The 27,854-nt window shown below is 49.4% G+C and overlaps 1 protein-coding gene across 2 annotated transcripts; it reads left to right on the top strand.

The window, feature by feature from the left end:
* The first annotated feature begins 1,124 nt into the window (after positions 1 to 1,124).
* PGM1 (phosphoglucomutase 1) lies at positions 1,125 to 26,329 on the top strand. 2 transcript variants are annotated; one of them, XM_078615208.1, is made up of 13 exons: positions 1,167 to 1,213; positions 3,232 to 3,342; positions 6,951 to 7,216; positions 8,749 to 8,911; positions 9,537 to 9,683; positions 11,454 to 11,579; positions 13,586 to 13,776; positions 15,091 to 15,245; positions 19,630 to 19,745; positions 20,894 to 21,029; positions 21,739 to 21,922; positions 23,506 to 23,640; positions 25,608 to 26,329. In XM_078615208.1, the coding sequence occupies exons 3-13, from the start codon at positions 6,965 to 6,967 to the stop codon at positions 25,695 to 25,697; spliced, it is 1,695 nt and encodes a 564-aa protein (XP_078471334.1). In that variant the 5' UTR covers positions 1,167 to 1,213; positions 3,232 to 3,342; positions 6,951 to 6,964; the 3' UTR covers positions 25,698 to 26,329. The 2 variants fall into 2 exon arrangements, with proteins under 2 accessions (XP_078471333.1, XP_078471334.1); XM_078615207.1 differs by lacking the exon at positions 3,232 to 3,342 and having other exon boundaries at positions 1,125 to 1,213.
* The last annotated feature ends 1,525 nt before the right edge of the window (positions 26,330 to 27,854 follow it).

Genomic DNA, 27,854 nt, shown 5'->3' with positions numbered 1-27,854 from the left:
ACCAAAGATCCGGTGTGTATCAAACATCCCCAGCCGGCGATGTTTGATACACACCGCACCGGGTACCCGTTTGAGGCTGAGTCGATCTAGGGGGAGGGTTCCTAGGCACCCCCCCCCCCCCCGACACTCAAAGATCCCCCTTACAGCCTCGAACAGACTGTAGCGGCAAGGGCCGTCCATAAATGACGTCACGCGATTTTTGACGATTTTTGACCCCCCCCCCCATCGTCACACGGCGTCACAAAAAGTCAGACCCCCCCCCCCCTCAAATATGACGTCACAAAGCTCTGCCCCCCCCAATTTTTTTTTTACATTCTTCAAATCGCTTTACACTATTGTCATTGTAGTGCGTATTTAATGTGGCGCTGCACTCTGATGTTGTAGGATAAAACATTTATTAAAAAGTCTATCTAATTAAGTAGAACGCGTTGTCTGTATTTCTTTAAAGTTGCGCATTTTTATGTGACGTCACATTTCTCAAACCCCCCCCCTCGTCACACATCGTCACAAATGTCTAACCCCCCCCCCCCCCCAGGTGCATGACGTCATTTATGGACGGCCCCCAAGTGCACAAAGCCCTACACGACGCAGGCGGACGTGACATACAAAACTCGCTCGCGGTCACCACTGCAGCAATGCAAGGTCATTGAAAAACTCTCACACCCCCCCATCCCCCCCACACACACACCCCCTATGACCCCCACCCACCCCAGCTACCCCCCTCACCCCCCTATCACCCCCCCCCCGCCCACTCACGCTAACCCCCCCACACCCCCCCCCTAACCCCCTACCCCACCCCCTATTCCCCCCACTTGCTCCCCCCTATCCCCCCTATTCCCCCCCCCATATTCCCATCCCCACCCCCCATCGATGCTAATGGTACATCCCCATTTAAACCCAGGAAGCGCATCTAACTCACGACGTAGAACAACAACAACAACAACAGCAGCAGCAACAACACGTGTGTGTGTGTGTGTGAGAGCTAATTAACATATTAGTAGTTATCTCCCCCCCCCACACCCCCACCCCCCATCCCATCCTATTTAAACCAAAACAACCTCAGCGACAAAAGCCCTCCCCCCACGTGCCCGCCACGAGGCGAGAAGGAACAGTCCGCCCGTGACGTCACTCCTACAGCCGTGACGTCACTCCTACAGCCGCACCGCGTCCTGCGACCCGTGCTTGCAAGTGAGACGCTGCCGACATCGCCAAGGTGAGTGGTGTGGTGTGTGTGTGGTGTGTGTGTGGTGGTGGTGTGTGTGGTGTGGGTGGTGTGTGTGGTGTGGGTGGTGTGTGTGGTGTGTGTGTGTGGGTGGTGTGTGTGTGGTGTGTGTGTGTGGTGTGTGTGTGTGGTGTGTGTGTGATGGTGTGTGTGGTGTGGTGTGTGTGTGTGGTGTGTGTGTGGTTTGGTGTGTGTGTGGTGTGTGTGTGGTGTGGTGTGTGTGGTGTGTGTGTGAGGTGTGTGAGGTGTGTGTGGTGTGTGTGTGTGAGGTGTGTGTGTGGTGTGAGGTGTGTGTGGTGTGTGTGAGGTGTGTGTATGAGGTGTGTGAGGTGTGTGTGGTGTGTGTGTGTGGTGTGTGTGAGGTGTGTGTGGTGTGTGTGGTGTGTGTGGTGCTGTGTGTGTGTGGTGTGTGTGGTGGAGTGTGTGTGGTGGTGTGGTGTGTGTGGTGTGTGGTGGTGTGTGTGTGGTGTGTAGTGTGTGGTGTGGTGTTTGTGTTGTGTGTGTGTGGTGTGTGTGGTGGTGTCTGTGGTGTGTGGTGTGTGTAGTGTGGTGGTGTGTGGTGTGTGTGTGGTGTGCGTGGTGGTGTGTGTGTGGTTGGTGTGTGGTGTGTGTGTGGTGTGCGTGGTGGTGTGTGTGTGGTGTGTGTGTGGTGTGTGTGTGTAGTGTGTGTAGTGTGTGTGTGTAGTGTGTGTGTAGTGTGGGTGGTGTGTGTGGTGGTGTGTGTGGTGGTGTGTGTGGTGTGTGTGTGTGTGGTGGTGTGTGTGGTGTGTGTGTGTGTGGTGTGTGTGTGTGGTGTGTGTGGTGGTGTGTGGTGTGTGTGTGGTGGTGGTGTGTAGTGTGTGTGTGGTGGTGTGTGTGTGGTGTGTGTGTGGTGTGTGTGTGGGGTGTGTGTGTGGTGTGTGTGGTGGTGTGTGTGTGGTGTGTGGCGGAGGAGCGACGCTCACAACAACGAGCGGAGCGCCGGGTGGCTAAAGCACAGCAAGTTGGCACAGTAGGGGGCACAGGTGGTGCATCAGCCAGTCATCTCGGTCATCTCGGTCAGACTACCCGTGGCACCTGGGTCTGCCCCGTGACCTCCTGCCAGCGGGCGTTCGACACTTCACGTGGCCTCAGGGTGCACATGGCCTGGCACAAGCGTCGTGGTGACGTCACCGCCACTTAGTGGCGAATGGCGGTTGTTGTTGTGTGTGTGTTGGTTGTGTGTGTGTGGTGTGTGGTGGTGTGTGTGTGGGTGGTGTGTGTGTGGTGTGTGTGTGTGTAGTGGTGTGTAGTGGTGTGTGTGTGTGTGGTGTGTGTGTGGTGTGTAGTGTGTGTGGTGTGTAGTGTGTGTGGTGTGTGTGTGGTGTGTAGTGTGTGTGGTGTGTGTATGGTGTGTGTGTGTGTGGTGTGTATAGTGGTGTGTGTGGTGTGGTGGTGTGTGGTGTGTGTGTGGTGTGGTGGTGTGTGGTGTGTGTGGTGGTGTGTGTGGTGTGTAGTGTTGGTGTGTGTGGTGGTGGTGTGTGTGTGGTGTGTGTGGTGGGTGTGTGGTGTGTGTGGTGTGTGTGGTGTGTGTGTGGTGTGTGTGTGGTGTGTGTGTGCTGTGTGTGTGGTGTGTGTGTGGTGTGTGTGTGTGGTGGTGGTGTGTGTGTGTGTGTGGTGGTGGTGCTGTATGTGTGGTGTGTGGTGTGGTGGTGTGTGTGGTTGTGTGTGTGGTGTGGTGTGTGTGTGGTGTGTGTGGTGTGGTGGTGTGTGTGGTGTGGTGGTGTGTGTGGGGTGTGTGGTGTGTGTGTGTGGTGGTTTGCGTGGTGTGGTGGTGTGTGTGGTGGTGGTGTGTGGTGTGGTGGTGAGTGTGGAGGTGTGTGTGTGTGTGGTGTGTGTGATGTGTGTGTGTAGTGTCACAACGGTGAGTGTGGTGTGTGTGGTGGTGAGTGTGGTGTGTGTGGTGTTGTCATAGCGGTGAGAGTGCCTCTGTCTCTCTGTCGTCTGTGTGTCCTGTGTGTGTCCTGTGTGTGTGTGTACGGTACACCTAGCACACGTGTGAAACAGGCTAGCAGTGGATAGTCTCTTGAAGGGCATTGTCAACTCCCTGATTACGCGGTGCGTTTCAATTGCATCGAGGTGATCAAGTGCTTTACGCGTAGGTAAGTGTGACACAATTAAATCTTGACTTAAAGCTTTCGTCACTGCAGGAATTAATATTATTGGGTCTTTCTTTGAACCTATCTACGTGACTTTACCGAAAGACCCAGAATATGTTACACAATTGTTATCGGAATCAGAATATTGTATGCATTTGTACTGGAGGAATCCGACGAGCTATAAAGATCTTTTTCACAGATGTCCGGTAGGGGCACGGGGTCAGAACGTTCGAACAAACAATACAGAAACTCGATAGCACTGCAAATGTATAGGAAAGGTAAGAAAATCGCTACTATGTCAAGCCTACTGAGCTATTACCTTATTTCTCAGAAGCGACCTGGTCACAAATGATAGCTCAACAAAGTGGCCAATCGTGTGGAAATGTACAGCGGCCAAATAATATTCGAAACGCGTGGTGATGTTGATTCTCAACGTGGAGGGAAAAACCGGAGGACCCGGAGAAAAATCCACGCGACCACGGGGAGAGAGAGAGACACGCAAACTCCAAATATACAGCAGGCGTCAGGGGTCGGGATCGAACCCACGACCTCCTGTAGACCAGGCGAGGTAGTTAACATCTCCTAGCCACCGTGATGATGATGAGAGAGAGACACCGCAAACTCCAAATATACAGCAGCAGGCGTCAGGGGTCGGGATCGAACCCACGACCTCCTGTAGACCAGGCGAGGTAGTTAACATCTCCTAGCCACCGTGATGATGATGATGAGAGAGAGACACCGAAAACTTCAAATATACAGCAGGCGTTGTCAGGGGTCGGGATCGAACCCACGAACTCCATCATACCAGGCAAGGCTAGTTTACATAATTGAGGGGCAATTGAGCTGGAATATATCATCCTACAGAAAATATCTTCCAATAATATAGAACATTCCACATTTAATTGGTAAAAACGTTTCAGAGTCTGTCACGTTAAGAGACGGGAAAGGAACACGGTAGATTTGAGTGACCTGTCATTGAAGCCTTTAAGAAGAGTGGGCTCATTGCAAAGGGCACGCCCGCTAGACGGGAAGACGTGTCCGATGGTCAAGAGTAGTTCCGAAGCTGCAGCCAAAGGACGGAGCACGGAGCACGTCCGCGAAGGGAGATGGAGCGATCGCGGTCAGTTCTTGCGTGCAAGCACCGTAGTGCCGCACGGATAATAATTATTTGCCTCTCAGCTGTGATCACCAGGTTGGGGAGGGGGATCTCCATTCAGCAGTGGATTGACCACGGCCGAGGCTGGTGATGACAGTGGTTGGTAGTAGGGGGTTGGGCGAGGGTGTGTGGGTCTAGGGATACATTCGTCGAGTCAAATGTCATCGTTGCAGACACAGGCTGATTTTATATTTAGCAACCAGTGCAGTGTGTGTGTGCACTATATATGCACAGAAAGTCGGTGCAGAGTCCTCAGTTGCCACTGTGGGTGCAGGAGTTTGCAAGACAAGACTAATTGAACTCAGGCAAGCAATGTCATTATCGTTGTTGTTATCGTCGTCGTCATCATCAAGATCTGTTGTTGTACTTGTATTTCACGATTTCGGATGTACATTTCACTGGACATCTTTATAGCTTTTTCGCTCATCGGATTCCTCCAGGAGAAATACATATTCTGATTCTGGGCAATTGTGATCTAGAGGTGGTTTAGTGTCAGCCAATTGGCACTGTAATTCAGGACTTCGTGTTCACACTGAGAGAGATTACCGGCCAGTATTTTTTGAGAGCCACGGTTCGCATCACAGGCATATGTTTGTTTGCGTGTTCGCGTATTCTTCGGGGTTGTGACTGCGGTGTGCAAAATGCAGGAACGCAACGTGATCAGAATGCTAGTAAGAAGGGTAGTTTTGTACATGAAGTTGTGATCCGTGTATAGATATCCGACTGATAGCGCGTGACCTTTTAACCTTCCTTTTCCGTACATGGTTGGGTGTTGTGAACGTGATGGCTCTGCATCTTGGACGAGGATAGTTAAACTATTTCGATTGGAATTGGTGAGAGGCTTTGACATTAAACCGTCACTTCCTATGCAGTAACCTCCGTCTTACTTAACTGCAAATGGATCTCCTGCATAATGCATACCACTGCACATGCTGTGGCAATGTACTCAATATATCCATGCGTTGTCAGTAACTTGGGGTCATGTCAGCCCATCATCCCACTGGGGTGTATGATTCGAGTACCACTTTGTGGGAAATCGACAGCAGTGGTTTTCCTCTGGGCCGACTCGTCCTTGCCATAAGAACGTGGAATTGCCATCACTGGCTTTAGGACTTTGGACAGGCAATAAGGAACTTTGCATGCGATTTTAAGTGTGATGCCACATTGAGTATCGTATGTACAGTACATTTAATGCAGCTCACGTATTGGTGGTAAATCTGGTCGTAAAACAGCTGATGATCTCAATGCATGGGACCTATAATCCAAAATACATTTTAAAAAACGTCTGCGTCTTGATATCCACACGGACATATGCACATATAAGGTTTCTACATTTCTACAATGTCTGAAATACACGTTACAGTAAACAAAAGCCTGATTTAGAATGTGCAGATAAGGAGTGGACTAATAGGTGTACTGCATAGTGCTTTCAGAAATTGTACATTACTTGCATAATTGATATACTACATGTGTAAGACTGATACCTACTTTATATACAGGCACAGGAGTCGATTGGCACGGTTGGCTACGTACAGTACTAAATAAAATCAACATACATCCACTGGTGATAATGGGAGGTACACTCTACGCTTATGTACGGCAGCAATATGTTCAACCCTGGGGGAATGCCCAGAACCCGTTTGGATCAGGACCATCGGCACTGGTGTTGGTAGCCCTGAGCGGGAATTGAATTTGTGTCGGTGGGTTTGCAGCGCAGTGTGCTCACCGCTGTGCTACCGCTTGGATATATAAAGACAAAGATCCCCCATATAGCTTCAACAGATTGTTGAGGCAAGTGCTGTTAGCGAGCATCTATGAAGGCCGGAACGGCACACGAGGGGGTGGGTCGCCAGCACCATTCCCCACCGCCTTTGTCTCCCCAGTAGCGATGTTTACACACCGCACCAGGTACTCATTTGAGGCTGAGTGGGCCTAGGGGAATGCCTACGACTGGTTCAGATCATCGTCACTGGTGTTGATAGCGGGAATCCAACTCATGTCGCCGGGTTTGACGTACACAACAACAACAACCGCCATTCGCCACTAAGTGGCGGTGACGTCACCACGACGCTTGTGCCAGGCCAAGTGCACCTTGAGGCCACGTGAAGTGTCGAACGCCCGCTGGCAGGAGGTCACGGGGCAGACCCAGCAGGTGCCACGGGTCGACTGACCGAGATGACCGAGATGACTGGCTGATGCACCACCTGTGCCCCCTACTGTACCAACTTGCTGTGCCTTAGCCACCCGGCGCTCCGCTCGTTGTTGTGAGCGTCGCTCCTCCGCCCTCCGTTGTTGTTGGAGGGTGACTGCCTCCAACTGCCCAGTAGCGTCCTTCACGAGCCTCCTCCACTGAGGCCAATCTTGACACCGCTGGCACCAGTCATCGGCAAGTCCACTCAGCTCACACACACACACACGGACACACACACAATCGACCCCTGCACCCTCTCCGCAGGTCGCCGGTCAACCATGGCAGCTCACAAGGTTGTGCGGGTACCGACCAAGCCGTACGATGACCAGAAGCCCGGCACCAGCGGCCTGCGCAAGCGCGTCTCCGTCTTCCAGAGCAAGGAGCACTATGCGGAGAACTTCGTGCAGGCCGTGCTGGGCTCCCTGGAGCCCGCCGAGCGAACCGGGGCCACCCTGCTATGCGGCGGAGACGGCCGCTTCTACATGCACCACGCCATTGCCCTCATCGCACGCATCTCGGCGGCCAACGGAGTACGTGCCGTGCGTGTGTGCGTGTCCGGTCTTCTTCTTTCGTACGGCTGATGTAGATGCAGAGCAGCAAATTATAATTTTACGTTCAGTAGGTCGAGCCAGATAACCGCGTCAAGAGCAGCAGAGAGTGTATCGGTGTGATGTCGCCGTCGTGTTTGCGGATCGGGCATTGCGTCGTTTTTGGAGCGGAGGTGGAAGATGGCAGCCTTCACGCGGCCCACTCTGTTAAGTGAGAAATCACGACGAATGCCGACAAGGCGGCGACCGAACATCGATCGTTGATCTCCCGGTCTCCGGAACAACAACACAAGCGTGTGTCCGGTGCTCACCGCCCACCGTCTGCTCCTCGCAGGCCAGAGACGGACGCGCTACGGCCCGACCGGCTGGCTGGGCCGTATCGCGGTCGGCCGCTTTGGTGTGGCGGATGTTCGCAGTTTGAAGCCAGCGTCCACCCCAGTGGCGAGATGTTAACTACCTCGCCTGGTATGCAGGAGGTCGTGGTTTCAATCCTGACCGACGCCTGCTGTATATTTAGAGTGTGCATGTTCTCCCTCTGTCTTTTCCCCCGTTGGTCGCGTGGATTTTTCTCCGGGTCCTCCGGTTTTTCCCTCCACATTTAGAATCAACGTGCGTTTAGAGCAGGGGTCGGCAACCTACGGCTCCGGAGCCGCATGCGGCTCTTTACGGGCTGCTTCTTGACGATATGTACGTATGTACAGTATGTACTCAGATGCATTGCGGCTCTTGAAATACTGAATTTTGTACCGAATTGGAAAGAAATGGCTCTTCTTGTTATTTTGGTTGCCGACCCCTGGTTTAAAGTATTTGGCTGCTATAAACTTCTACGTGATAAGCCACTTCGTTGAGCTATCATTTGTTGGCCAGGTCGCTTCTGAAAAAGAGTTATGTAGCTCAGTGGGCCTTACCTGCTGAAATAAAAATAAAAAAAAGGTTCGTGCTGCTAATGCTTACAGAATGTGCCCTCTGGCAAAAAAAATCTCTTGTCAATGAAATGGTATCTCCCAAAATGTATTTCTCCCAGATCCGTGCAGGGGGTCTTGGCACGACGTGCAATCGCGGCGAACGTGTATAGCACTGACCTTTCCGACGCGGTGACGTGGCTAAAATTACCGCGTGGGTGCTCTGCAAAACGGGGGTTCCGCACTACTCCCTGATTTAACGCGCCGCTTATAGAATGCGGCGCGCGGGCGCGGTTCTCAACCGTGGTGCTGGTGGCTCCTCCGCCACCCGTCGCACGATTCACACCCCACCCACACCCCCCCCCATGGCTCGGGCTAACGATTCGATTCTAGAATTTATTTAGATTTGTATTTACTACTAACCCCGTTTGTCATCGGTATGTATTGTATCATTTGTACCGTGCGTCTCGTCTGTGCTGTCATCCGTTCCCATGGAGCTTAGCGTTATTAACGCCATCGGAATCGGCCGCGATGACCTCTTCATCTCAGCAACGGTGATCTCTTGATGATGGCGATGGTGGTGGTGATGGTGATGATGGTGATTTACCACAGATTGGGCGGCTGGTGATCGGACACAAAGGCATCTTCTCCACCCCGGCCGTGTCCAACCTCATCCGCAAGCGCAAGGCGGTGGGAGGGATCATCCTGACGGCGAGCCACAACCCCGGCGGCCCCAACGGAGACTTCGGCATTAAGTTCAACACGGCCAATGGAGGTCGCTACCTTCCCCGTGCCGTCCGAGTGGCGATTTGCGCCGGATAGGCTCCACGTGTTTAAACACAATTACAAATTGAATTCACTTGACCGCGCTGCCGTTTCTTGTACGGTGGCTCCCAGTCAAAGTCACGGTGGCTAGGAGATGTTAACTTCCTCACCTGGTATGCAGGAGGTCGTGGGTTCAATCCCGACCCTGAATACCTGTATATTTGTGTGTCTCTCTCATCATCATCATCATCACGGTGGCTAGGAGATGTTAACTTCCTCGCCTGGTATGCAGGAGGTCGTGGGTTCAATCCCGACCCTGATACCTGGATATTTGGAGTTTTCATGTCTCTCTCCCAGTAGTCGTGTGGATTTTCCTCTGGCTCCTCTGGTTTCTCCCTCCATATTTAGAATCAACATGCACTTCGAGTATTTGGCTGCTGTAAATTTCCATGTGATAAGCCACTTCATTGGGCTATATAGCTCAATGGGCCTTACCTGGTAAAATTTAAAATAACTTGTTAAGGTCGTAGCGACTGTTTTGTTCCAACGTCATGCGGAGATGGCGCTCATCCACGTGGAACCTTTATTTACTTTTATCTTTCGCCACCGTTGGGACTGAACCGCGCGCGTGGCAGGGCCTGCACCCGAGGGAGTGACGGCCAAGATCTTCGAGTTGAGCAAAACGCTGAAGGAGTTCCTCACCTGCCCGGACATCAACGTGGATCTGACGAAGATTGGCACGCAGACCTTCAACGTCGAGGGCAGCGCCCAGCCCTTCACTGGTACGCATCACACTCCCATCGCTCGCCCACTCCGGCTATTTAATATTCACCACTGACTCTGACAACAACAAAAACAACGACGACGACGACAGCAAGAGCAGTAATTTGATTTGATCTGATCCATGGTCTTGCCCCACCCTATCTAGCTTCACTCATATCTTAATTAAATCTTGACTTAAAGCTTTCGTGACTGCAGGAATTCATATTGTTTGGGTCTTTCGGTAAAGCCACGTAGATAGAAAAAATAATAAAAATATCACGACGTTTCGATCGCAACGCAAGCAATCGTCATCAGGTGAAAAAATAGCGAGAGAGCTGCTGAGGCAGGATGTTATAAAGGTTTGAGATGGGTGTAGCCCAGGGGTCATAAGCGAAGTGGGCGGAGCTAGTGAAGCCCAAACCCTGAAAGGGCTACGTCGACCTGGGCAACGATATCATCAACTGGGATGTGTTTAGGGGTGACTGCCAAATTCAACCCTTTAGCGAGAACCGATTTTAGGCTGTCGGAAATTGGGCTGTTACCAGAGGTCGCAATCGGGTACCCGATACCAGTACCCTACCCGATACCCGGCTACCTGTACCCGGCCGGGTACGGGTACGGGTAGCCGTTTGCGACCCTGGTGAGGCCCGGTACGGGTAAGGAATCAAAACCCGTTTGCGACCTCTGGCTGTTACTCTGATTGATAACAATCTTGTCACCGTCTAACTTTTTAATGTGTGGATCTGGCTTCTTCTTGGACAGGAGGTTGAACTTTGCAATCAGGTTATCTTTGCATTTAGCTGACATTGAGGCGGCTGACGAGGCAGTCATGTTATCTACATGTTCCCAATCAGATGTAGACATGTTTTCTGCCAATGTTAAGTGTGATTGCAAGAGAGTCTTGTCTAAATTGTCTAGTTCAAGTTCAACCTCCTGTCCAAGAAGAAGCCAGATCAAGACCCAAAGACTATCACATCTTAATTCTTTAACCCATCCCATCCTCTATCCTCACAGTCTCTGTCATGCCTCTCTGTGCCTCCCTCGCCCTGTGCCCAGTCTTGCGCTCTCGTTCCTGTTCCCTTCTCGCTACCCTTCGTGGCTGGAACCAAATCCCCCTGCAGCACATTAAACATTTATCTTCACGATAACAACCTGCAGCTTCCAATCCTCCCTTAAAACAATCCCCATCCCTTAGCCCACCCTGCTGCTACTGCTACTCCCTGCCCCCGCCACCCAGGCTATGGCCAGGCCAACCCCAACCCCTATCTCTGTCCACATCACTACCCCTATCACTACCCCTCTCACTACCCCTACCTCTACCCCTACCACTACCCTTATCACTATCCCTCTCACTACCCCTATCACTACCCCTATCACTACCACTATCACTACCCCTATCACTACCACTATCACTACCTCTACCACTACCCTACCACTACCCCTATCACTACCCCTATCACTATCCCGACCGCTACCCCTATCATTACCCCGATTACTACCCCTATCACTACCCCAACTACTATCACTACCTGTGTTACTACCCCCATCTCTACCCCTAACCCTATCACCACCCCTATCACTACCCGTATCACTAAACGCACGTAGATTTTAAATGTGGAGGGGCGAAAAAACCGTAGGACCCGGAGAAAAATCCGCGCGTCCACCACTGGCGGGAGACACGGGGAGGGGGGTCAGACGGGGGTCAGCCAGGGCATCGTCAGGGAGGAGGTCAAGGTGCCGTGGCGATGCCGGAGCGGTGGCTGTGTGCGTGGTTTTTGTTTTGCCCGTAGTGGAGATCATCGACTCGGTGGAGGACTACCTCGTCATGCTCAAGGACATCTTCGACCTGCCCGCCATCAAGTCGCTCGTCACCGGCCCCAAAGCGCTGAAGCTCCGCGTGGACGCCATGCACGGAGGTGAGGGCCGGGGCCTGGCAGGTCGGACACATTCTCGACGGAATTACTTGCTGATGGACAGGGGACAGTTGGACGGACACGTGCGGGGGAAATAGACGTTGGATGGAAGGGCTCGAGGGTGGACAGAAACACGGCTAAGACAAACACAAACTGTTTAAATGAAAACACATTTTTTTTTTATTTACCAGGTAAGGCCAACTGAGCTCTACAGTTTTGTTTTTTTATCAGAAGCAAGCTGGCTGCACAGATAACGGCTCGACGAAGTAGCTTGTCATCACGTGGAAATGTATAGCAGCCAAATACTCTAAAACGATGAAGACATGACTAAAGCCGCGGCCGGGGAACATATCATTCTAGATTTGAAGCTTTAGTGACTGCAAGGATTCATACTCTTTGTTTTTTTTCAGTCAAGTTACGTATGAAAAATAATTAATTAAATGGCAACAACTAAATAAAATCACGACGTTTCGGGCGCAACACAGGTGGGAAAGCATGGCCTACTGCTGATGCAGACTGTTTTATAGGTTTGATATGGGTGTAGCCCAAGGGTTATAAAGGAGTGGCTGGGTCTAGTAATGTTAAGGTAAGAAATTAGCATGTTACATGCTAATTTCTCACTTTAACATCATGCTAATCTCTTACATTAACATAGCCACTTCCGTACCCAATTACATGCTAATTTCTCACATGAACATCACTAGACCCAGCCACTCATTTATAACCCTTAGGCTACACCCATTTAAAACCTTTAAACAGTCTGCATCAGCAGCAGGCCACGCTTTCCCACCTGATGACGGACGCTTGTGTTGCGCCCGAAACGTCGTGATTTAATTTAGTTGTTTTCATTTATTTTATTTTATTTTTTACCTACGTGACTTTACCGAAAAAACCAAAGAGTACGGGGAACATTTATTCTGACTAGAGTCGCAGATGGCCAAATTGGATGGCTGGACAACTTGTGAACAACATGGCACTGACATCACCATCCCTGGGTGGCCAATGATGACCGTTGTTGTTGGTACGTGTGTTTGTGTTCGGGCGTGTGTGTAGCTGTTACCGCACTGCGCTATGAACCCAGCCTCCCGAGTTCGATTCCCGCTCACGGCCAACACCATTGTCAATTATCTGAATCGGTCCAGGGCCTCTTCTATGGCGACTCAGCCTCAAACGAGTACCCCGTGCCGTGTGTAAACGTCGCCACTCGGAAGACGAAGGTGGCCGGGCTGTGGTGATGGCCAACCCACCCCCTCGTGCGCCGTGCCGTCATCGGTGCTGCTGCTCGCTAACGGCACTCGCCCCACAAGTCTGCTTAAAGGCTACATTAGGGGTCTTTGTCCCGCGTGTGTGTGTCCTCTCTTTGGAATTTTCACACTTAAAATTCTAACTTAGCAAATTTTGAAACACGTAATCAACCAGGCTATGCGTTAATTGTGTGTTAACCGACTCTCTGTGTTGTATTACATCACATTTCGATATTTTGCTAGGTTATTTAATTTTCGTGTGCCTGTCTCCTAATTTTCAAGCTTGCGTGCCCGTTCCACATTGTCATCTTACTTGCAACAGCAGTACGTTGCCGTACACTCATTGATATGCTAATTCTCTCTGCCCCCTCCCTCTCTCCGTCCCCGCCCCCCCCCTCTATATTTAAGGGACCGTCACAGAAACGACCCCTCTCTTTGTGCCAATTTGTGTCCTCTCTCTGTGTGCCGTTGTGATGTCTGTCTGCTTGTATGTCTGTCTATAGTTTTCTAGTTAGATTTTTGTTGCTATTTCTTTTATACCTGATGATGATTGCTTGTGTTGCAATCGAAACGTCGTAATATGTTATTTTAATTTATTATTTTATTTTTAGACGTGACTTAACCGAAAAGAACCAAAGAATAATTCCTGCAGTCACGAAAGCTCCTAAATTAAGAGTGTGTGTGTGTGCGTGTGCGTGCGTGCGTGCGTGTGTGTGTGCGTGTGTGTGTGTGCGTGCGTGCGTGTGTACGTGCGTCCCCCCGCAGTGATGGGACCGTACGTGCGTCGCGTGCTGGTGCAGGAGCTGGGCGCGCCGGAGGATTCGGCCGTCAGCTGTGAGCCTCTCGAGGACTTTGGGGGTCACCACCCGGACCCCAACCTCACGTACGCGGCCGAGCTCGTGACGGCGATGAAGTCCGGCGAGTTCGGCGTCGGCGCTGCCTTCGACGGCGACGGGGTGAGCGAGTCCGCCCGCCGCTAGCGCCAGGGCGGGGCGACGCACGCAATTCGCAAGTGGTCGATAGCGACGCGTAGATTGGTGTTCGTCGAATGCAATGGGTAGATTGATAACCATTGATAACAATGAGCCAAAACTAAACTCATCTTCTTGGTTCTTTCGGTAAAGTCACGTAGAAGGAAAATAATAAAATAATAAAAATGAAACATATTAAAATACAATTCTCACGACGTTTCGGCCACAACGCAAGTAGCCGTCCTCAGGTGAAAAACAGGGCTGTCGGAAAGACAGCGTCTTTCCAACAGTTGTGGCCGAAACGTCGTGAGAATTGTATTTTATTATGTTTTATTTTTATTCTTTTATTATTTCCCTTCTACGTGACTTTACCGAAAGAACCAATAAGATGAATCCCTGCAGTCACGAAAGCTTTAAATCGAAAAATAAAACTAAACTATTTTTTATTTTACCAGGTAACGCACACTGAGCTATATTGCTCTTTTTCAGAAGCGACCTGGCTATCACAAATGATAGCTCAACGAAGTGGCTTATCGCGCGGAAATGTATAGTAGCCGAGTATTCTAAACACATGTTTCAAAATGTGGAGAGAAAAAAAAACGGAGGACCCGGAGAAAAATCCACGTGACCACAGGGGGAGAGACAGGGAGAACATTCGAAATCGAAATATAGAGCAGGCGTCAAGAATCAGGATAGAACCCACGACCTCCTGCCTACCGGGCGAGGTAGTTAACATCTCTCCACCGTGGAACCCTCAATAGGTAAATTGATAACAGTCGATAAGAACGGGTACATTGATAACAAATTGATAATAGTCAATGAAAATATCTAAATTGATAACAGTCGACAACCATGGGTAATTCTAGATTTGAAGCTTTCGTGACTGCAAGGATTCATGCTCTTAGTTCTTTCGGTAAAGTCACGTAGGTAAAAAATGAAATTAAAATTAATAAAAATAAAAACAATAAAATCACGACGTTTCGGAGGCAACACAAGCTTCCGTCTTCAGGTGAAACTGTCACCACAGCTAAAAATCTGTATCACTTGATACAGATTTTGTATCACTTGATACAGATTTTTTGCCGTGACGGTTTCACCTGAAGACGGAAGCTTGTGTTGCCTCCGAAACGTCGTGATTTTATTGTTTTTATTTTTTATTAATTTTAATTTCATTTTTTACCTACGTGACTTTACCGAAAGAACTAAGAGTATGAACCATGGGTAAATTGGTAACGACTTACATCAACGGGTAAATGGATAACAGTGGGGCGATCGTGCCGCGTCGTGGCCCCTGTGCAGGATCGCAACATGATCCTGGGGTACAAGGGCTTCTTCGTGAACCCCTCCGACTCGGTGGCCGTCATCGCCGCCAACATCTCGTGCATCCCGTTCTTCCAGCGCACGGGCGTCAAGGGCTTCGCGCGTAGCATGCCCACCAGCGGCGCCATCGACCGGTACGTACCTTCGGACGGACGGACGGACGTAAAGTCTGTCCGCCCATAACGCAGTGGTAGTTGCGTTCCTGAAGATCGCCGCGTAACGGACAAGGCGCATTGTCATAAATGAAATACTATTCGGGGGTAATCGCAGTCCACGATAACACGTGAGATGCGGCCGAAAAAAGACCGAGGTGCTTGGGTAGCATCTAGAAGCATCCGGCAGCATCCCGCCTTTGCACGATGCTCCACCGAGGCAGCCGTACAACCGCTTACACAGGTAGTTCCACACTGCCCACCAGGGTTTATTTGTCTGTCTGTCGTGCATAGCCACGCCCTCGATTCGTATTTCATAGAGCGCTTCGGGCGGGCTCAGCACTACGTGACGCGCCGCCCCACGCAGCTTGCGCCGCGTGACACGGATCGCACGAATGCGCCGTCCAACCAAGTTCCTACCTGCCCACTCCGAAGGAACGTGTTTCCTACTCGCGTGACGTAGTTCCATTCATTCGGTCGAAATTGTATCCAATTCGCATTCATGCGATAAAAAATGCGTTCCCTCAAACGTTCATCGTGTTATATCCAATTCGCGTCGTGAAAACAACACGCGCCATAGGAGAACAGACTGTGCATACATGCGCGCGCCAAGCAGAGCCGGTTACAAACGAGGCCGTCTTGCGTTGCGACTGTAACGCGATCGCGTCGTGAGACGGTTTGCAGCGCACTGCCCAGCTTCCTTCGCTGGTACGGCAGTCGCCCCCGGTTATGTTGGAGGGGGGGGCGGTGCATTCCTGAAAGGTGGGACGACAAATATCGAAACGAGGTGAACCGTAGAAGCGACTTACACGGTAGTAGGTGGTGGAGGCGGAGGCTGAGAGTCGACGGATAACGAGGAGGAAGGACGGACGATGATGCTGTCGGCGACGTGAAGTGTGTAGGTCGAGGCGACGCGAGTCGGGCAGCGGTGTTAATAATAAAGTGACGACGTACGTTGCGAAACTACGTACAAGGGGGAGACGTGAATTGTCGTGTTACTGTCCTGGCGCTGCTCAATTACTCGTCCGCTCATTTGTTCAGAGCAGAGTGTCAACAACAACAATATTCACAAGATCAGTTGTTTGGGTTAGATCGCGTGAATATAAATGTGTCATAAAACCCGCCGCCACCCGACACAGCCAATTAGTGAGGTTTGTCACGTGAACAGAACGTGCCAATTCGTTACTCGTACAGCACACCGGTGTGTTGGAGAGCAAATCCACAACATTTACAGTCTGAGTACGACGTTTTGCCAGTAATTACAACTACTGTAGCTTCATCGGGCGACAGCCAGATTTGTGGAGAAATCCTCCTGTTTCGTGTCGAGTGGTGGCGGGTTTAACGACACATTTATATTCACGCGCTCTAACCCAAAAAACATATTATGGATGATATTGGTCGCGAAAACCTACGAATTAAACTGACGACGACAACAACAACGATTATAATTTACGTCGCGTCTAATTGCAATCACATCTGAAGGGCCATTTGTAAATTGAACAAAAACGATTTTGGCTCGAAGTTCGGGAGGTTCAGGGAGCAACGGAGCAACGGAACACCGCAGCAGAGCCAGGGCCAGAGCAACCGTGGCCCATCACCAACAGCAAAGACGTAGATCCCCCGTGTAGCCTTAACAGACTGTTGGGGCAAGTGCTGTTAGCGAGCACCTATAGAAGCCGGAATGGCTCACAAGGAGGTGGGTGGCCAGCACCACGCACGACCGCCTATGTCTCCCCAGTGGCGATGTTTACTACACACCGCACCAGGTACTCATTTGAGGCTGAGTCGACCTAGGGGATGCCCAGGACCGTTTCAGATAATTGTCACTGGTGTTGGCCGTGAGGCGGGAATCAAACTCGGGACACTGGGTTCGTGGCACAGCGCGCGAACTGCTGCACCCACTGCACCAACGGCAGCAACAGCGACAGGAGCAAAAGGAACCGAGAGCTCCAGGGGCAGCCAGGGTCAGCCAGGGGCAGCGACAAACGAGTCCCAGGGAATCCTTTGGGTGCTGGCATCGTTCATCAACATTTCCCCCACGGCAGAACACTTTATTCCACCCAAAAATATCTGACTGAGAGCCGATGCCAATCGAGAAAAACACAGATTATTCAAAAGATGAGGTGGCCGCATGGACATGTGTTGGTGATTATGTATCTATAAGATATCCAAGCCATTTGTGTTTTTTGGTTACATCTTCCTTTAAGCAAGCCTATTTAAAGCAACAGTCATTAAATAATAATGTTTATTGAAGAGCTCATGTCAGTGTCTGTATAACGCAACGTGCCTCTGAGCGTAAACACAGGCCGGCCTCTCTATGAAATCTACGCCGCGTACCATGTGGTCTGCGTTAGGAGCACAATGGGGGCGGCTGTGTTGAGACAACAAGTCCTGTTAGCGCCGCGGTGGCGGACGACCGATACGTTTGTGGCGTGTGAACAGAGCGCTCATTCAACCAACCAACCCTTCATTCGTTGGCCCCCACGCGTTGCCCATCGGGAGAGTTAATTGGCGAATACGAAACACGCCGCGCTCCGTGTTAGTGGTGTTTTGTTTTCACGCAATGGCCAGCCGTGGGGTTACTGGAGCCAAGCGCTTGGCAACGTTGCGCTATGTGTGCGTTTCACGCGCCCTGTCTCGCAGATAACGACAACAACAACAATAAAAATAATAAACTAGGTTTTCTATAATAGCGCAATTTACACAAGGCCTCAAAGTGCTTTATATAAAGCGGTTTAAGTTACGGAAAAAGGCCGTTTTAAAAACAGGCGAGTTTTAAGACGCAATTTAAAAAGTGTAATGGACTCAGACTCCCTCATGGAACGAGGAGGAAGGGAATTCCACAGTCGCGGAGCCTGGATGCAAAAAGCCTCTGTCTCCCATAGCACAAAGTCTGGTCTTTGGAATCATAATGAGCAGTGGACCAGAATGAGCAGATCTAAGTTTTCACTGTGGAATATAAAACTAAAGCAGATAGGTGGTGCGATATTTACGAGCCAACTCATTCGAGGCCTTAAACATGATAAGAAAAATAATATTAAAAGTCGATTCTGTACTTTACAGGGAGCCAATGCAGATCCGGTTAAAACCCGGGCAGCTGAGTTTTGAATCTAATGTCCTTTTAGAGCACTTTTTACGAACACTGAATTAAAATGTAACTCACGCTGCCGAGTGGACATTGCGTGATAAACAACGCAGAAGGGCGCGCAGGATGAGCTCTACAGCGCCATTTAAAATGTGACATTTCCACTTAGGCTGCACTGTTTTACGACCCACTCAAAAAGTATATATTTTGGACAATTAAACGTAAATCAAAATTCCGTGTCCCATAAACGTCTCACGGATTCTTTTCAAATTTGTTTAACCTTTAGTTCAGTATCACAGTTGAGCATTAAAGTTCAACTCGAAGTGCTTGATGGCTTGGTTTAATCACCGCTGGCTCTTAACTCGGGCGCAAACCGCCCCACCTTCCCAGCCATCCTGCTCTGTCTCACATCACGGGCATACGAGAGTGCTGCCCATGTCAAACAGGGGTCACGTGACGGGTTCTTGGAGGTAACTCTGTGGTATCCACCTCCGCGGACCATTCTCGAACACGAAGAGTGAGCAATCCTAAGGGATTCTTCTGGCACATCTGGGATGAGATTGGCAAAATGACAAAACTGAAACAAATACTCTCGTATTCTTGGATCTTTCGGTAAAGTCACGTCTTTCCAACATCTCTGTTCTTCACCTGAGGACGGCTGCTTGTGTTGTGGTCGAAACGTCGTGAGAATTTTATTACGTTTTATTTTTATGATTTTATTATTTCCCTTCTACGTGACTTTACCGAAAGATCCAAGAAAATGAATCCCTGCAGTCACGAAAGCTTTAAATCAGAGGTCGCAATCGGGTACCCAATACCCGTACCCTACCCGATACCCGGCTACCCGTACCCAGCCGGGTACGGGTACGGGTACCCGTTTGCGACCCTGGTGCGGCCGGGTACGGGTACAGGTAGACCGTGAGTCACTGGTGAGTAACCGTTTGTCACTCATTTCCCAACGTCTTGTCTCACAATTCAAGTTCCTAGAATCAACCCACCCGCGCCTGCAACATGGCTTCATCCCAGAGGTCGATACCCGTACCCGGGTACGGGTAGGGTACGGGTACGGCCGGGTACGGGTACCTGTTTGCGACCCTGGTTTGCGACCCTGGTGCGGCCGGGTACGGGTAAGGAATCAAAACCCGTTTGCGACCTCTGCTTTAAATCGAAAAATACTCTCGTGTCGCATAACGACAGTTGTGGGCCCTGGGACCTCCACAGTTTATGGGCCCTGGGTCCCGGTGGACGAGCGACAGGGACGGTCGTGTGATTCGTCTGCAGGGTGGCGGAGGTGGAGAAGGTGGCCTTGTTCGAGGTGCCCACGGGATGGAAGTTCTTCGGGAACCTGATGGACGCGGGAAAGCTGTCGCTGTGCGGAGAGGAGAGCTTCGGCACGGGTACGTATCCTAAACAAGCAACGCAAACGCGCGAGGGAGTGTGCACGTTGTGTTTGCAATAATAACCCAGCAGACTGGTGGTGTAGGCCTGCAGTCCAGCACTTTATAGGCAGGGTTTGTGTATCAGGCAACGCTTTTTATACGTATGTGACTCCCATGCCGTGGGGCTATACAGTTGGTTGCTGACCCAATATTGTTAACAGTTATCTCTGTACTCCTTAAGGAACTGGTGAAACATCACAAACAAGACCCCCCCGCCCCCCCGTCACCATATCTTGAAACTCGCATCAACAATGAATGTTTATTTTACGTGCCAATATCGCCCTCAATAAAGTGGGCATCGGTGCACACTACGGCGGAACGGGAATGGTTACAGGGGGCACGGAGAAACAAGAATGATGTTAGAAACCCGTCACGACCTTCGCGGCTAACACCGACGTAAACAGGAATGAAGAAAGAAACCCATCACGACCTCAGTGGCGAACGCTGACTTGAGCAGAGTAAATCGCCACCATGCTCAATATAAAGTGCAAACATTCGCAACGATAAGCATAATAATTATACTTTTCTTTAATCTAGCGTCATTCATGCTAACAGCATCCCATAACACTGCACATTAACTGTATATATAAGGACCACATCACATATACCACAACTACCAAGCAAATGAAGACCCGAATAAAGTGGCAAGCAAAATAAAAAATGAATAAACAAATTATGAAATGGCACCAAACCCAAAAGCACAAACAACAACAATGAGTCCATGAGGTCTACTACTACACATCCCAGACCACAATCCCAACTTCCCAACCAAGCCAGAAAACACGTACAGGAGGGGCGGTGGAGTGCCAATAGTAAATTAAATTAGAAAATGTTAATTAAACCACTAATAAGGCGAGACTGAATAGATGCGTCTTGCGCAGACCACGGAATCGAGAGACGCTCGGCGCGTTTCAGGACGTCAACGCGATGCAAAAACAATGCCTTCTTAAACTCGCCGCCGATCGCAGATCCTCTTGCTTCCTCTCTTCTCCCATTCGTACATGAAACACCACTCGATACTTCTCCATTCATTAGACGAAGAAGATAACGCCTCCCGACGTTTGGCGATGCAAAAGCTTGTGTCCTTGTTTCACAATGAACCCAAGGCTCCGACCACATCCGAGAGAAAGACGGGATGTGGGCCCTGCTGGCGTGGCTGTCCATCCTCGCCTTCCGCAAGGAGAGCATCGAACAGATCATGAAGGCGCACTGGGCCAAATACGGACGCAACTTCTTCACCCGGTAAATGGACACGCACGCACAAGGCAAAGACAAAAGGTCGCCCGTATAGCCTCTAACGGACTTTTCGGGGCAGGTGCTGTGAGCGAGCACCTATGAAGGGCTGGCATGGCACACGAGGGAGTGGGTAACCAGCGCCACGCCCGGCCGCCTTTGTCTCCCCCAGTGGCGATGTTTACACACCGCACCAGGTACTCATTTGAGACTGAGTCGACCAAGGGGAGGCCCAGGACTGGTTCAGATAATCGTCACTGGTGTTGGCCGTGAGTGGGAATTGAACTTAGGCCGCTGGGTTTATAGTGCAGCGCGCTTACTGCTACACGACTGCTCCCCACACGCATACACCGATAGGCACAGATACAAACCTTCCATTTGTTATGGAGGAAAGAAAAGGTGCAGCCCTGCAATTACTTGCTCATTCCACTGCTGACAGAAGGGGCCTGCTCTAGATGGTAGCTCAAGAGCTCCCCGTCTATAAAGTATTTGGCCTATGCTACCACGCTAGCCAGGCATCTGGGAATTAGGTGGAAGTACCCACACTTTACCCCACCACACGTGACCGACCTATGCTTTGCCTATGGGCCTCAGGTTTGCAAGTGAAATTTGCAAACCCATTACATGACGGCATCAACCATTTTATTCGTTCGCAATTCTAATAACGTTTTGAAAAAAAACGACGAAATCTAAAAGCGGGCACGTCCTCCTCTATCAGCTACGACTACGAAGAGGTGGACTCGGGCGCGGCCAACACGATGATGTCCGACCTGGAGAAGAAGCTGTTCGACCCGGCCTTCGTGGGCAAGGCCTTCACCGAGGGGGACAAGACCTTCACGGTCGCCAAGTCGGACAACTTCTCCTACACCGACCCCGTGGACGGCAGTGTCTCCAAGAACCAGGTTTGTGCCGCGCTGCCGTTTGGCACTGCGTGAGATGCGGGGCGCGGTGGCAGCACGAGAACGCGTGAGACTCGGTGACAGGCCGGATCTTATCTGAATTCTCAATGATCGCGCGATTCGACCGCACGCATTGCGAGCGCTGGAGTTGACGTCGAAAGAACCTTAGGGCGCCACGGCGGTGAGATGTTAACTCCCTCGCCTGGTATGCAGGAGGTCGTGGGTTCGATCCCGACCCTGACACCTATTGTATATTTGGAGTTTGCATGTTCTCTCTCTTTCCGTGGTCGTGTGGATTTTTCTCCAGTTCCTCCGGTTTTTCCCTCCACATTTATAGTCAAAATCACACGTTTAAAGTGTTTGGCTGCTATAAATTTCCACATGATAAGCCACTTCGTTGAGCTATCATTTGTGGCCAGGTCGCTTCTGAGAAATAGCTATATGGCTCAGTGGGCCTTACCTGGTAAAATTTAAATAGTTTAGTTTAAATCGATCTTGTGTGTGCAGGCAGCAGTGCAGGTGGTGAGCCGTGATGTAGCGGTTAGCGCGCTGCGCAACGAACCCGGCGACCCGTGTTCAATTCCCGCTTACGGCCAACACCAGTGACGGTTATCTGAACCGGTCCTGGGCCTCCCCTAGGCCGACTCGGCCTCAATTGAGCACCCGGTGCGGTGTGTAAACATCAGCACTGGGGAAACAAAGGCGGCCGGGCGTGGTGCTGGCCACCCACCTCCTCATGTGTGCTTGCCAGCCTTCATAGGTTCTCCTCTCAGCACTTGCCCCAACAGCTTGTTACAGGCTATGCAGGGGATCTTTGTCTTCGGGCGGCGGTTGCAGTCACCGACGCGGCCGCATGGCGGGGACAGTCGTGGGGCCGATCGGATTTCGGTGCGAATATTCCGGGTGTCATCTTGCGCCGACGTATACAGATTAGCGACGGTGGGAGCTGCAGGCCCCTTATACGGCGAAAGGGTTAAATGGTAGCCGAAGTGATAGGGGGTCTACATTGCGGTTATGTTTTTTTGCAAGCTTCCCAAATGCATGTGCGCAGCATAACCCGGGACGCACGGGGCCCTTGTGACGATCGTCCGTTACGATTTGCCCAATGCATAAATTAAACCTGCTTCTTGGCTAATCGTGTCACTCATAGTAAAGACTTTTGCAAAGTTAAATGGGGTTTTATTTTTATTTTTTCAAGTGGATAATTTGGCAGCAGGGTCATTCATGCAGTGGGTGGGCCACACACCCTTGGAGCAAGCAGTGTTTCCTCACTCCGCTTGGGTAAAATTAGCAGGCTGGCCTTTCGCGAGGCCAAGTATTTTTACACACATCGGAGTCGTAATGACTCTTGCCATGTCGCATCGTTGTATTTGTGAAGCTATTTTGACAGTAATCGATATGGCAAATACCGCAACGTCATTCGTCTCAATTAAACCCAAAGCGCCCCCAGTTAGAAATTATCCGTGAATGGCTTTACTGTACGAGCTTGGCTCATGAGCAGTTTTGCGCCCTTGTTTAACGTCAAGAGATATTTGCTGTTTGTAAGGAGTACAGAATGTACGCTCCATCTCTGTTCTTTTCTCCAGGGTCTACGCCTCATCTTCACCGATGGCTCGCGCATCATTTTCCGGTTGAGTGGAACGGGCAGTGCCGGGGCAACTATCCGACTCTACATCGACAGCTATGAGAAGGACCCTGCCAAGATCTACCAAGATCCTCAGGTGCGCACAAGCGAGGAAGTGTTTTACACGTTTTTATTTAACTCACTCTGTTGTTGTTGTTGCCGTCGTATCCTCCAATCTTGTAACTCAATTTTAACCCACTTCCCAATGTGGTATCGACTGCAAACTTGGTATACTTATGTCCTACTGATGACTATACTATATTCTATCATAAAAAAATAAATACATAAATTGAACGATCTTTTTACACGCTTTCTATGAACTCACTCTGTCTGTTGTTGTTGTCGTATCTCAAATCTTGCTACTCAATTGTAACCCACTTCCCAATATGGTATCGACTGCAAACTTGGTATACTTATGTCATACTGATGACAATACTATATTCTTTAAAAATATATATAAATAAAAGTATTTTTTTACATTAATTTGTATATGTTATGTTTCGCCTTGGGTCTAATTTGCCACGCTCAACTGACGTTGGCTGTAAATCACCACGGCCCCTTACGTTATGCCAAGCTTTGTGGTCACTTCCTGGAGTCGTGGAGTTCTGCCATTACGAGTAGGGTACATATCATTAAAGCGTGTTTTTTAAAAATAATTTTTCAATATTACTTATTTTATCAATACAATTCCGCTTTCTTTTATGTTTATTTGATTTGTTAGACGAGTGATGGTCCCGTTTGACCACTTGCTCGACTATTTTACAAGGGAGATGTGTGGTGTGTGAGCACATTAGCAACAACTACACAAAGACAGAAACATCAATGTCGCATAGAACGAGTCCAGGTTCTTTACGGAATGTTGTGTAACTAACAGTAACTGAGGCTATAACAGCATTTCTTTTCCTATTCGTGTTTTTACATAATTTTGCGGATAAAACATTGTCACGTGTTGCCAATTGCCCGATACACGTGTAACTTATTTCGTGTACCATAAGTAGCCAACCGTGCTAATCAGAGGTGCGGGGGAAGGACAACAAACTAGACACAAAGAGCACTGACTTAATAAAGAGTTTGTAATCCTACGGCACTTAACGCACGCGACGATGCAATGTTCAAACGTCTGTGGGCGGGAGGCATTCTTGAGCAGAAGTGTTCATTTGGAGTGGCATTTCTCAATCACGGAGCAATGTCGAGTGACTTATTTATTCCTTTGTTTGGGTGACAGTGGTAAGAAAATAATCAAGTGGGCTTGGGCAGGACACATTGCGGGCCGTGTTGATGGCCCCAGTGGTCGAGACTAACCATGGAGTGGCAGCCAAAGGTGGAAACATTTCCGAAAGACGTCCACCGTGGAGATGGAGCGATGAAAGCCGTTCATGAGTAGGTGGATTAGTGAGAGTTGGCGACCGCTTGGGGAGGTCTTCACCCTGCAGTGGAATTATTTATTTATTTAACGTGTGAGTTTGCGCCTAGCCGTGCGACAGCTTCATCATTTCATCACAGGCAATGATGGCTGTGATGGTCATTCTTTAGTCCCTTGGGGCATGACTGTTCCCTTCACCGATACCTCCTTGCAGTGGTCTCTTCAACTTCTCTGTCTGTTGGCGCCTCTTTCAAGTGCGATGGCTTCCGTCGCATGGAAATGTTTAACGTTTGACATCCATTTCGATTTAAAGCTTTCGTGACTGCAGGGATTCATCTTCTTGGTTCTTTCGGTAAAGTCACGTAGAATGGAAATAGTAAAATAATAAAAATAAAACATAATAAAATAATTCTCACGACGTTTCAGGTGAAGAACAGGTGTGTCGGGAAGACAGCGTCTGATTTCAGACGCTGACTTCCCGACAGACCTGTTTGCGTTGTGGCCGAAACGTCGTCAGAATTATTTTATTATGTTTTATTTTTATTATTTTATTATTTCCATTCTACGTGACTTTACCGAAAGAACCAAGAAGTTTGACATCCAATCGAATCGCGGTCTTCTTATTTTTCGACGACGATCGTGGCAGTGGCATGAAAACAATCGTGACAAATCGCGCGCGCCCCCTTTTCCTTTTCGCGCAGGTGATGCTGGCTCCTCTGGTGGCCATCTCCCAGAAGCTCTCCGATCTCCATGGGCGCACGGGACGCACCGGCCCGACCGTCATCACTTAGCCGGCACGTGCCACGGCGACAGGCGCGAGAACACGACGCCACACGCGGTGCACTCCACCAGCCCCGCCCCCCCTCCCCTTGGCTTACGTCTCGCTTCGCCGATAGTTTTGACCCCCGACCCGGGGGAAATGCATTTTGGTGTCGTCCGTTGCTAACCTTTGTCCAGTGTAAGAAACCAACATTCGCAAACCCGTGGATCTTGTTGCTGTTGCCTTCATTGTGTCGGAGAGTTGTAGGATTTTTTTTCTCAATTCAATCTTCTGCTGGTAGCTATGCGGAACTACGTATTTTGAATTGGCGTAAAACAGGATTGTTATCGGAGGTTGAACACATTTTGGTGCGGTACTGCATTGGCAGTGGTAGACAAGCACAAATAACACAAAGTCAACACATTCGTCAATACTTTTTGGTTTTTTCGGTAAAGTCACGTAGGTAAAAATAAAAATGAATTAAATCACGACGTTTCGGACGCAACACAAGCGTCCGTCATCATTTTAATTTCTTTTTATTCATTTTTATTTTTACCTACGTGACTTTACCGAAAGAACCAAAGCGTATGGATCCTTGCAGTCACGAAAACTTCAAACATTCGTCAATAACACTTCTTCCCTAAAAGGTAAGAATATATATTATAGATAACGTGTCTTCTGGCTGTGGCCATTCATCGTGGTGGAAGAAAAGAGACAACATTTTAGTGACGTTTTAGGCAATTGCATTTTTTTCATCGCAAAAGATGGGCCATTTCCAGAAATGTCCCCCGTGATATTGTTCTTCTTTCAGGGCAGTGTTGTTGATTATTTGTTGAGGTTTTGTTATTCCTAGGGTTGCATCGTCTTGTGCTAAAATTCCATGAAAAATGCCATCATTCTCCCTTAAGAACGTGCTTGATTCTATCAAAATGGTTCGGGTAATCTGCGACTGGGCATTTCCATAACATATATCCACAGTACGATCAAAGGAAGCCACGGTGGGTATCTGTAACGGCACATTTGTGTGCCTGTAGAGCTTGATTACACGACATTGTAGCTAAACTGTATCGTGCACTCGTTTATGTTGCAAATATCATGCACTGACGCCAACGCTGTCATTAACTCAGTTGAGAATGAAAACAAAAACACATCCGCTTGTGGCCTAAGCACCAAGTTTGTGGAGTTAAAAGTTAACAGGTGGTGGTTTCAAAAGAGGGTTATTTTGACATTGTCAATAGTACTCTCTGGTTCTTTCGGTAAATCACGTAGATTGAAACTAATAAAAGAAAACACGACGTTTCGGTCGCAACACAAGCGGCCGTCTTCAGGTGAGAAAAATGATCTGCTGTGGTGGCTTTATATTGGCACGGGAGAGAGATTATTTTTCTCACCTGAAGACGGCCGAAAGAATCAGAGAGTATGGATTCCTGCAGTCACGAAAGCTTCAAATCAAGATTGTCAATTATATTTAAAATGTGATTTATTTGTAGCTACTTTTCTTCACGTATTAGCGTTTCGATTCCTAGCGCTGTCTTCCATCAAACCTGGAGCTGCATATTCGTATTGTGTGTGTATGTGTGAGTCAAACACTGATTCACTCATTCACACAGCTGGTGTATTGAGCTCACCAGCAAACATTTATGCATTCAATATGAGGAGGTACACTGTTATAACGTTAACATTTAACTCTCACAAATAGTACTTTGCTCAGTTGCCTTGAAATGCTGTACAAATAAGATGAATGTCCGTTTAATCCTTGCAGGGGTTGGCATGATGCAAAGTCCTAAATCGATACATCCCCGATTGTATGGCAGCCAAAGTGAACAGTGCCGATGGCCTGCGGCAATACACTCCAATAGATGTTTTGCTTAGGCCATCGACCGTTCACAGGACCGCAAAACAATAAGTAACGTGAATCGCTTTGGAGCTGATGATGAATTATCTTTGTGAGGTTCGTGGGTACTGAACTCGAAACCTTTTGCAATCCAGCCTGACTTGTTCTTCAGTTCACACACACACACTGATAATGGTTTACCTGTGTGGAAAAATAAATGTACAGTGGTACCTCGGTATACATCGTTAATTCGTTCCAGAAGGTTGGACTTATACCGAAAATGACGTATGCCAAACGAAATTTTCCCATAAGAAATAAAGGGAAAGGAAATAATCCGTTGCAGTGTATAAGAAA

Source organism: Lampetra planeri, chromosome 46 (assembly GCF_965212315.1).
Source record: "Lampetra planeri chromosome 46, kcLamPlan1.2.h2, whole genome shotgun sequence".
Classification (NCBI taxonomy): domain Eukaryota; kingdom Metazoa; phylum Chordata; class Hyperoartia; order Petromyzontiformes; family Petromyzontidae; genus Lampetra; species Lampetra planeri.
Note: the sequence above shows the minus strand (reverse complement) of the source record. Positions and strands in the feature narration are given on the sequence as shown.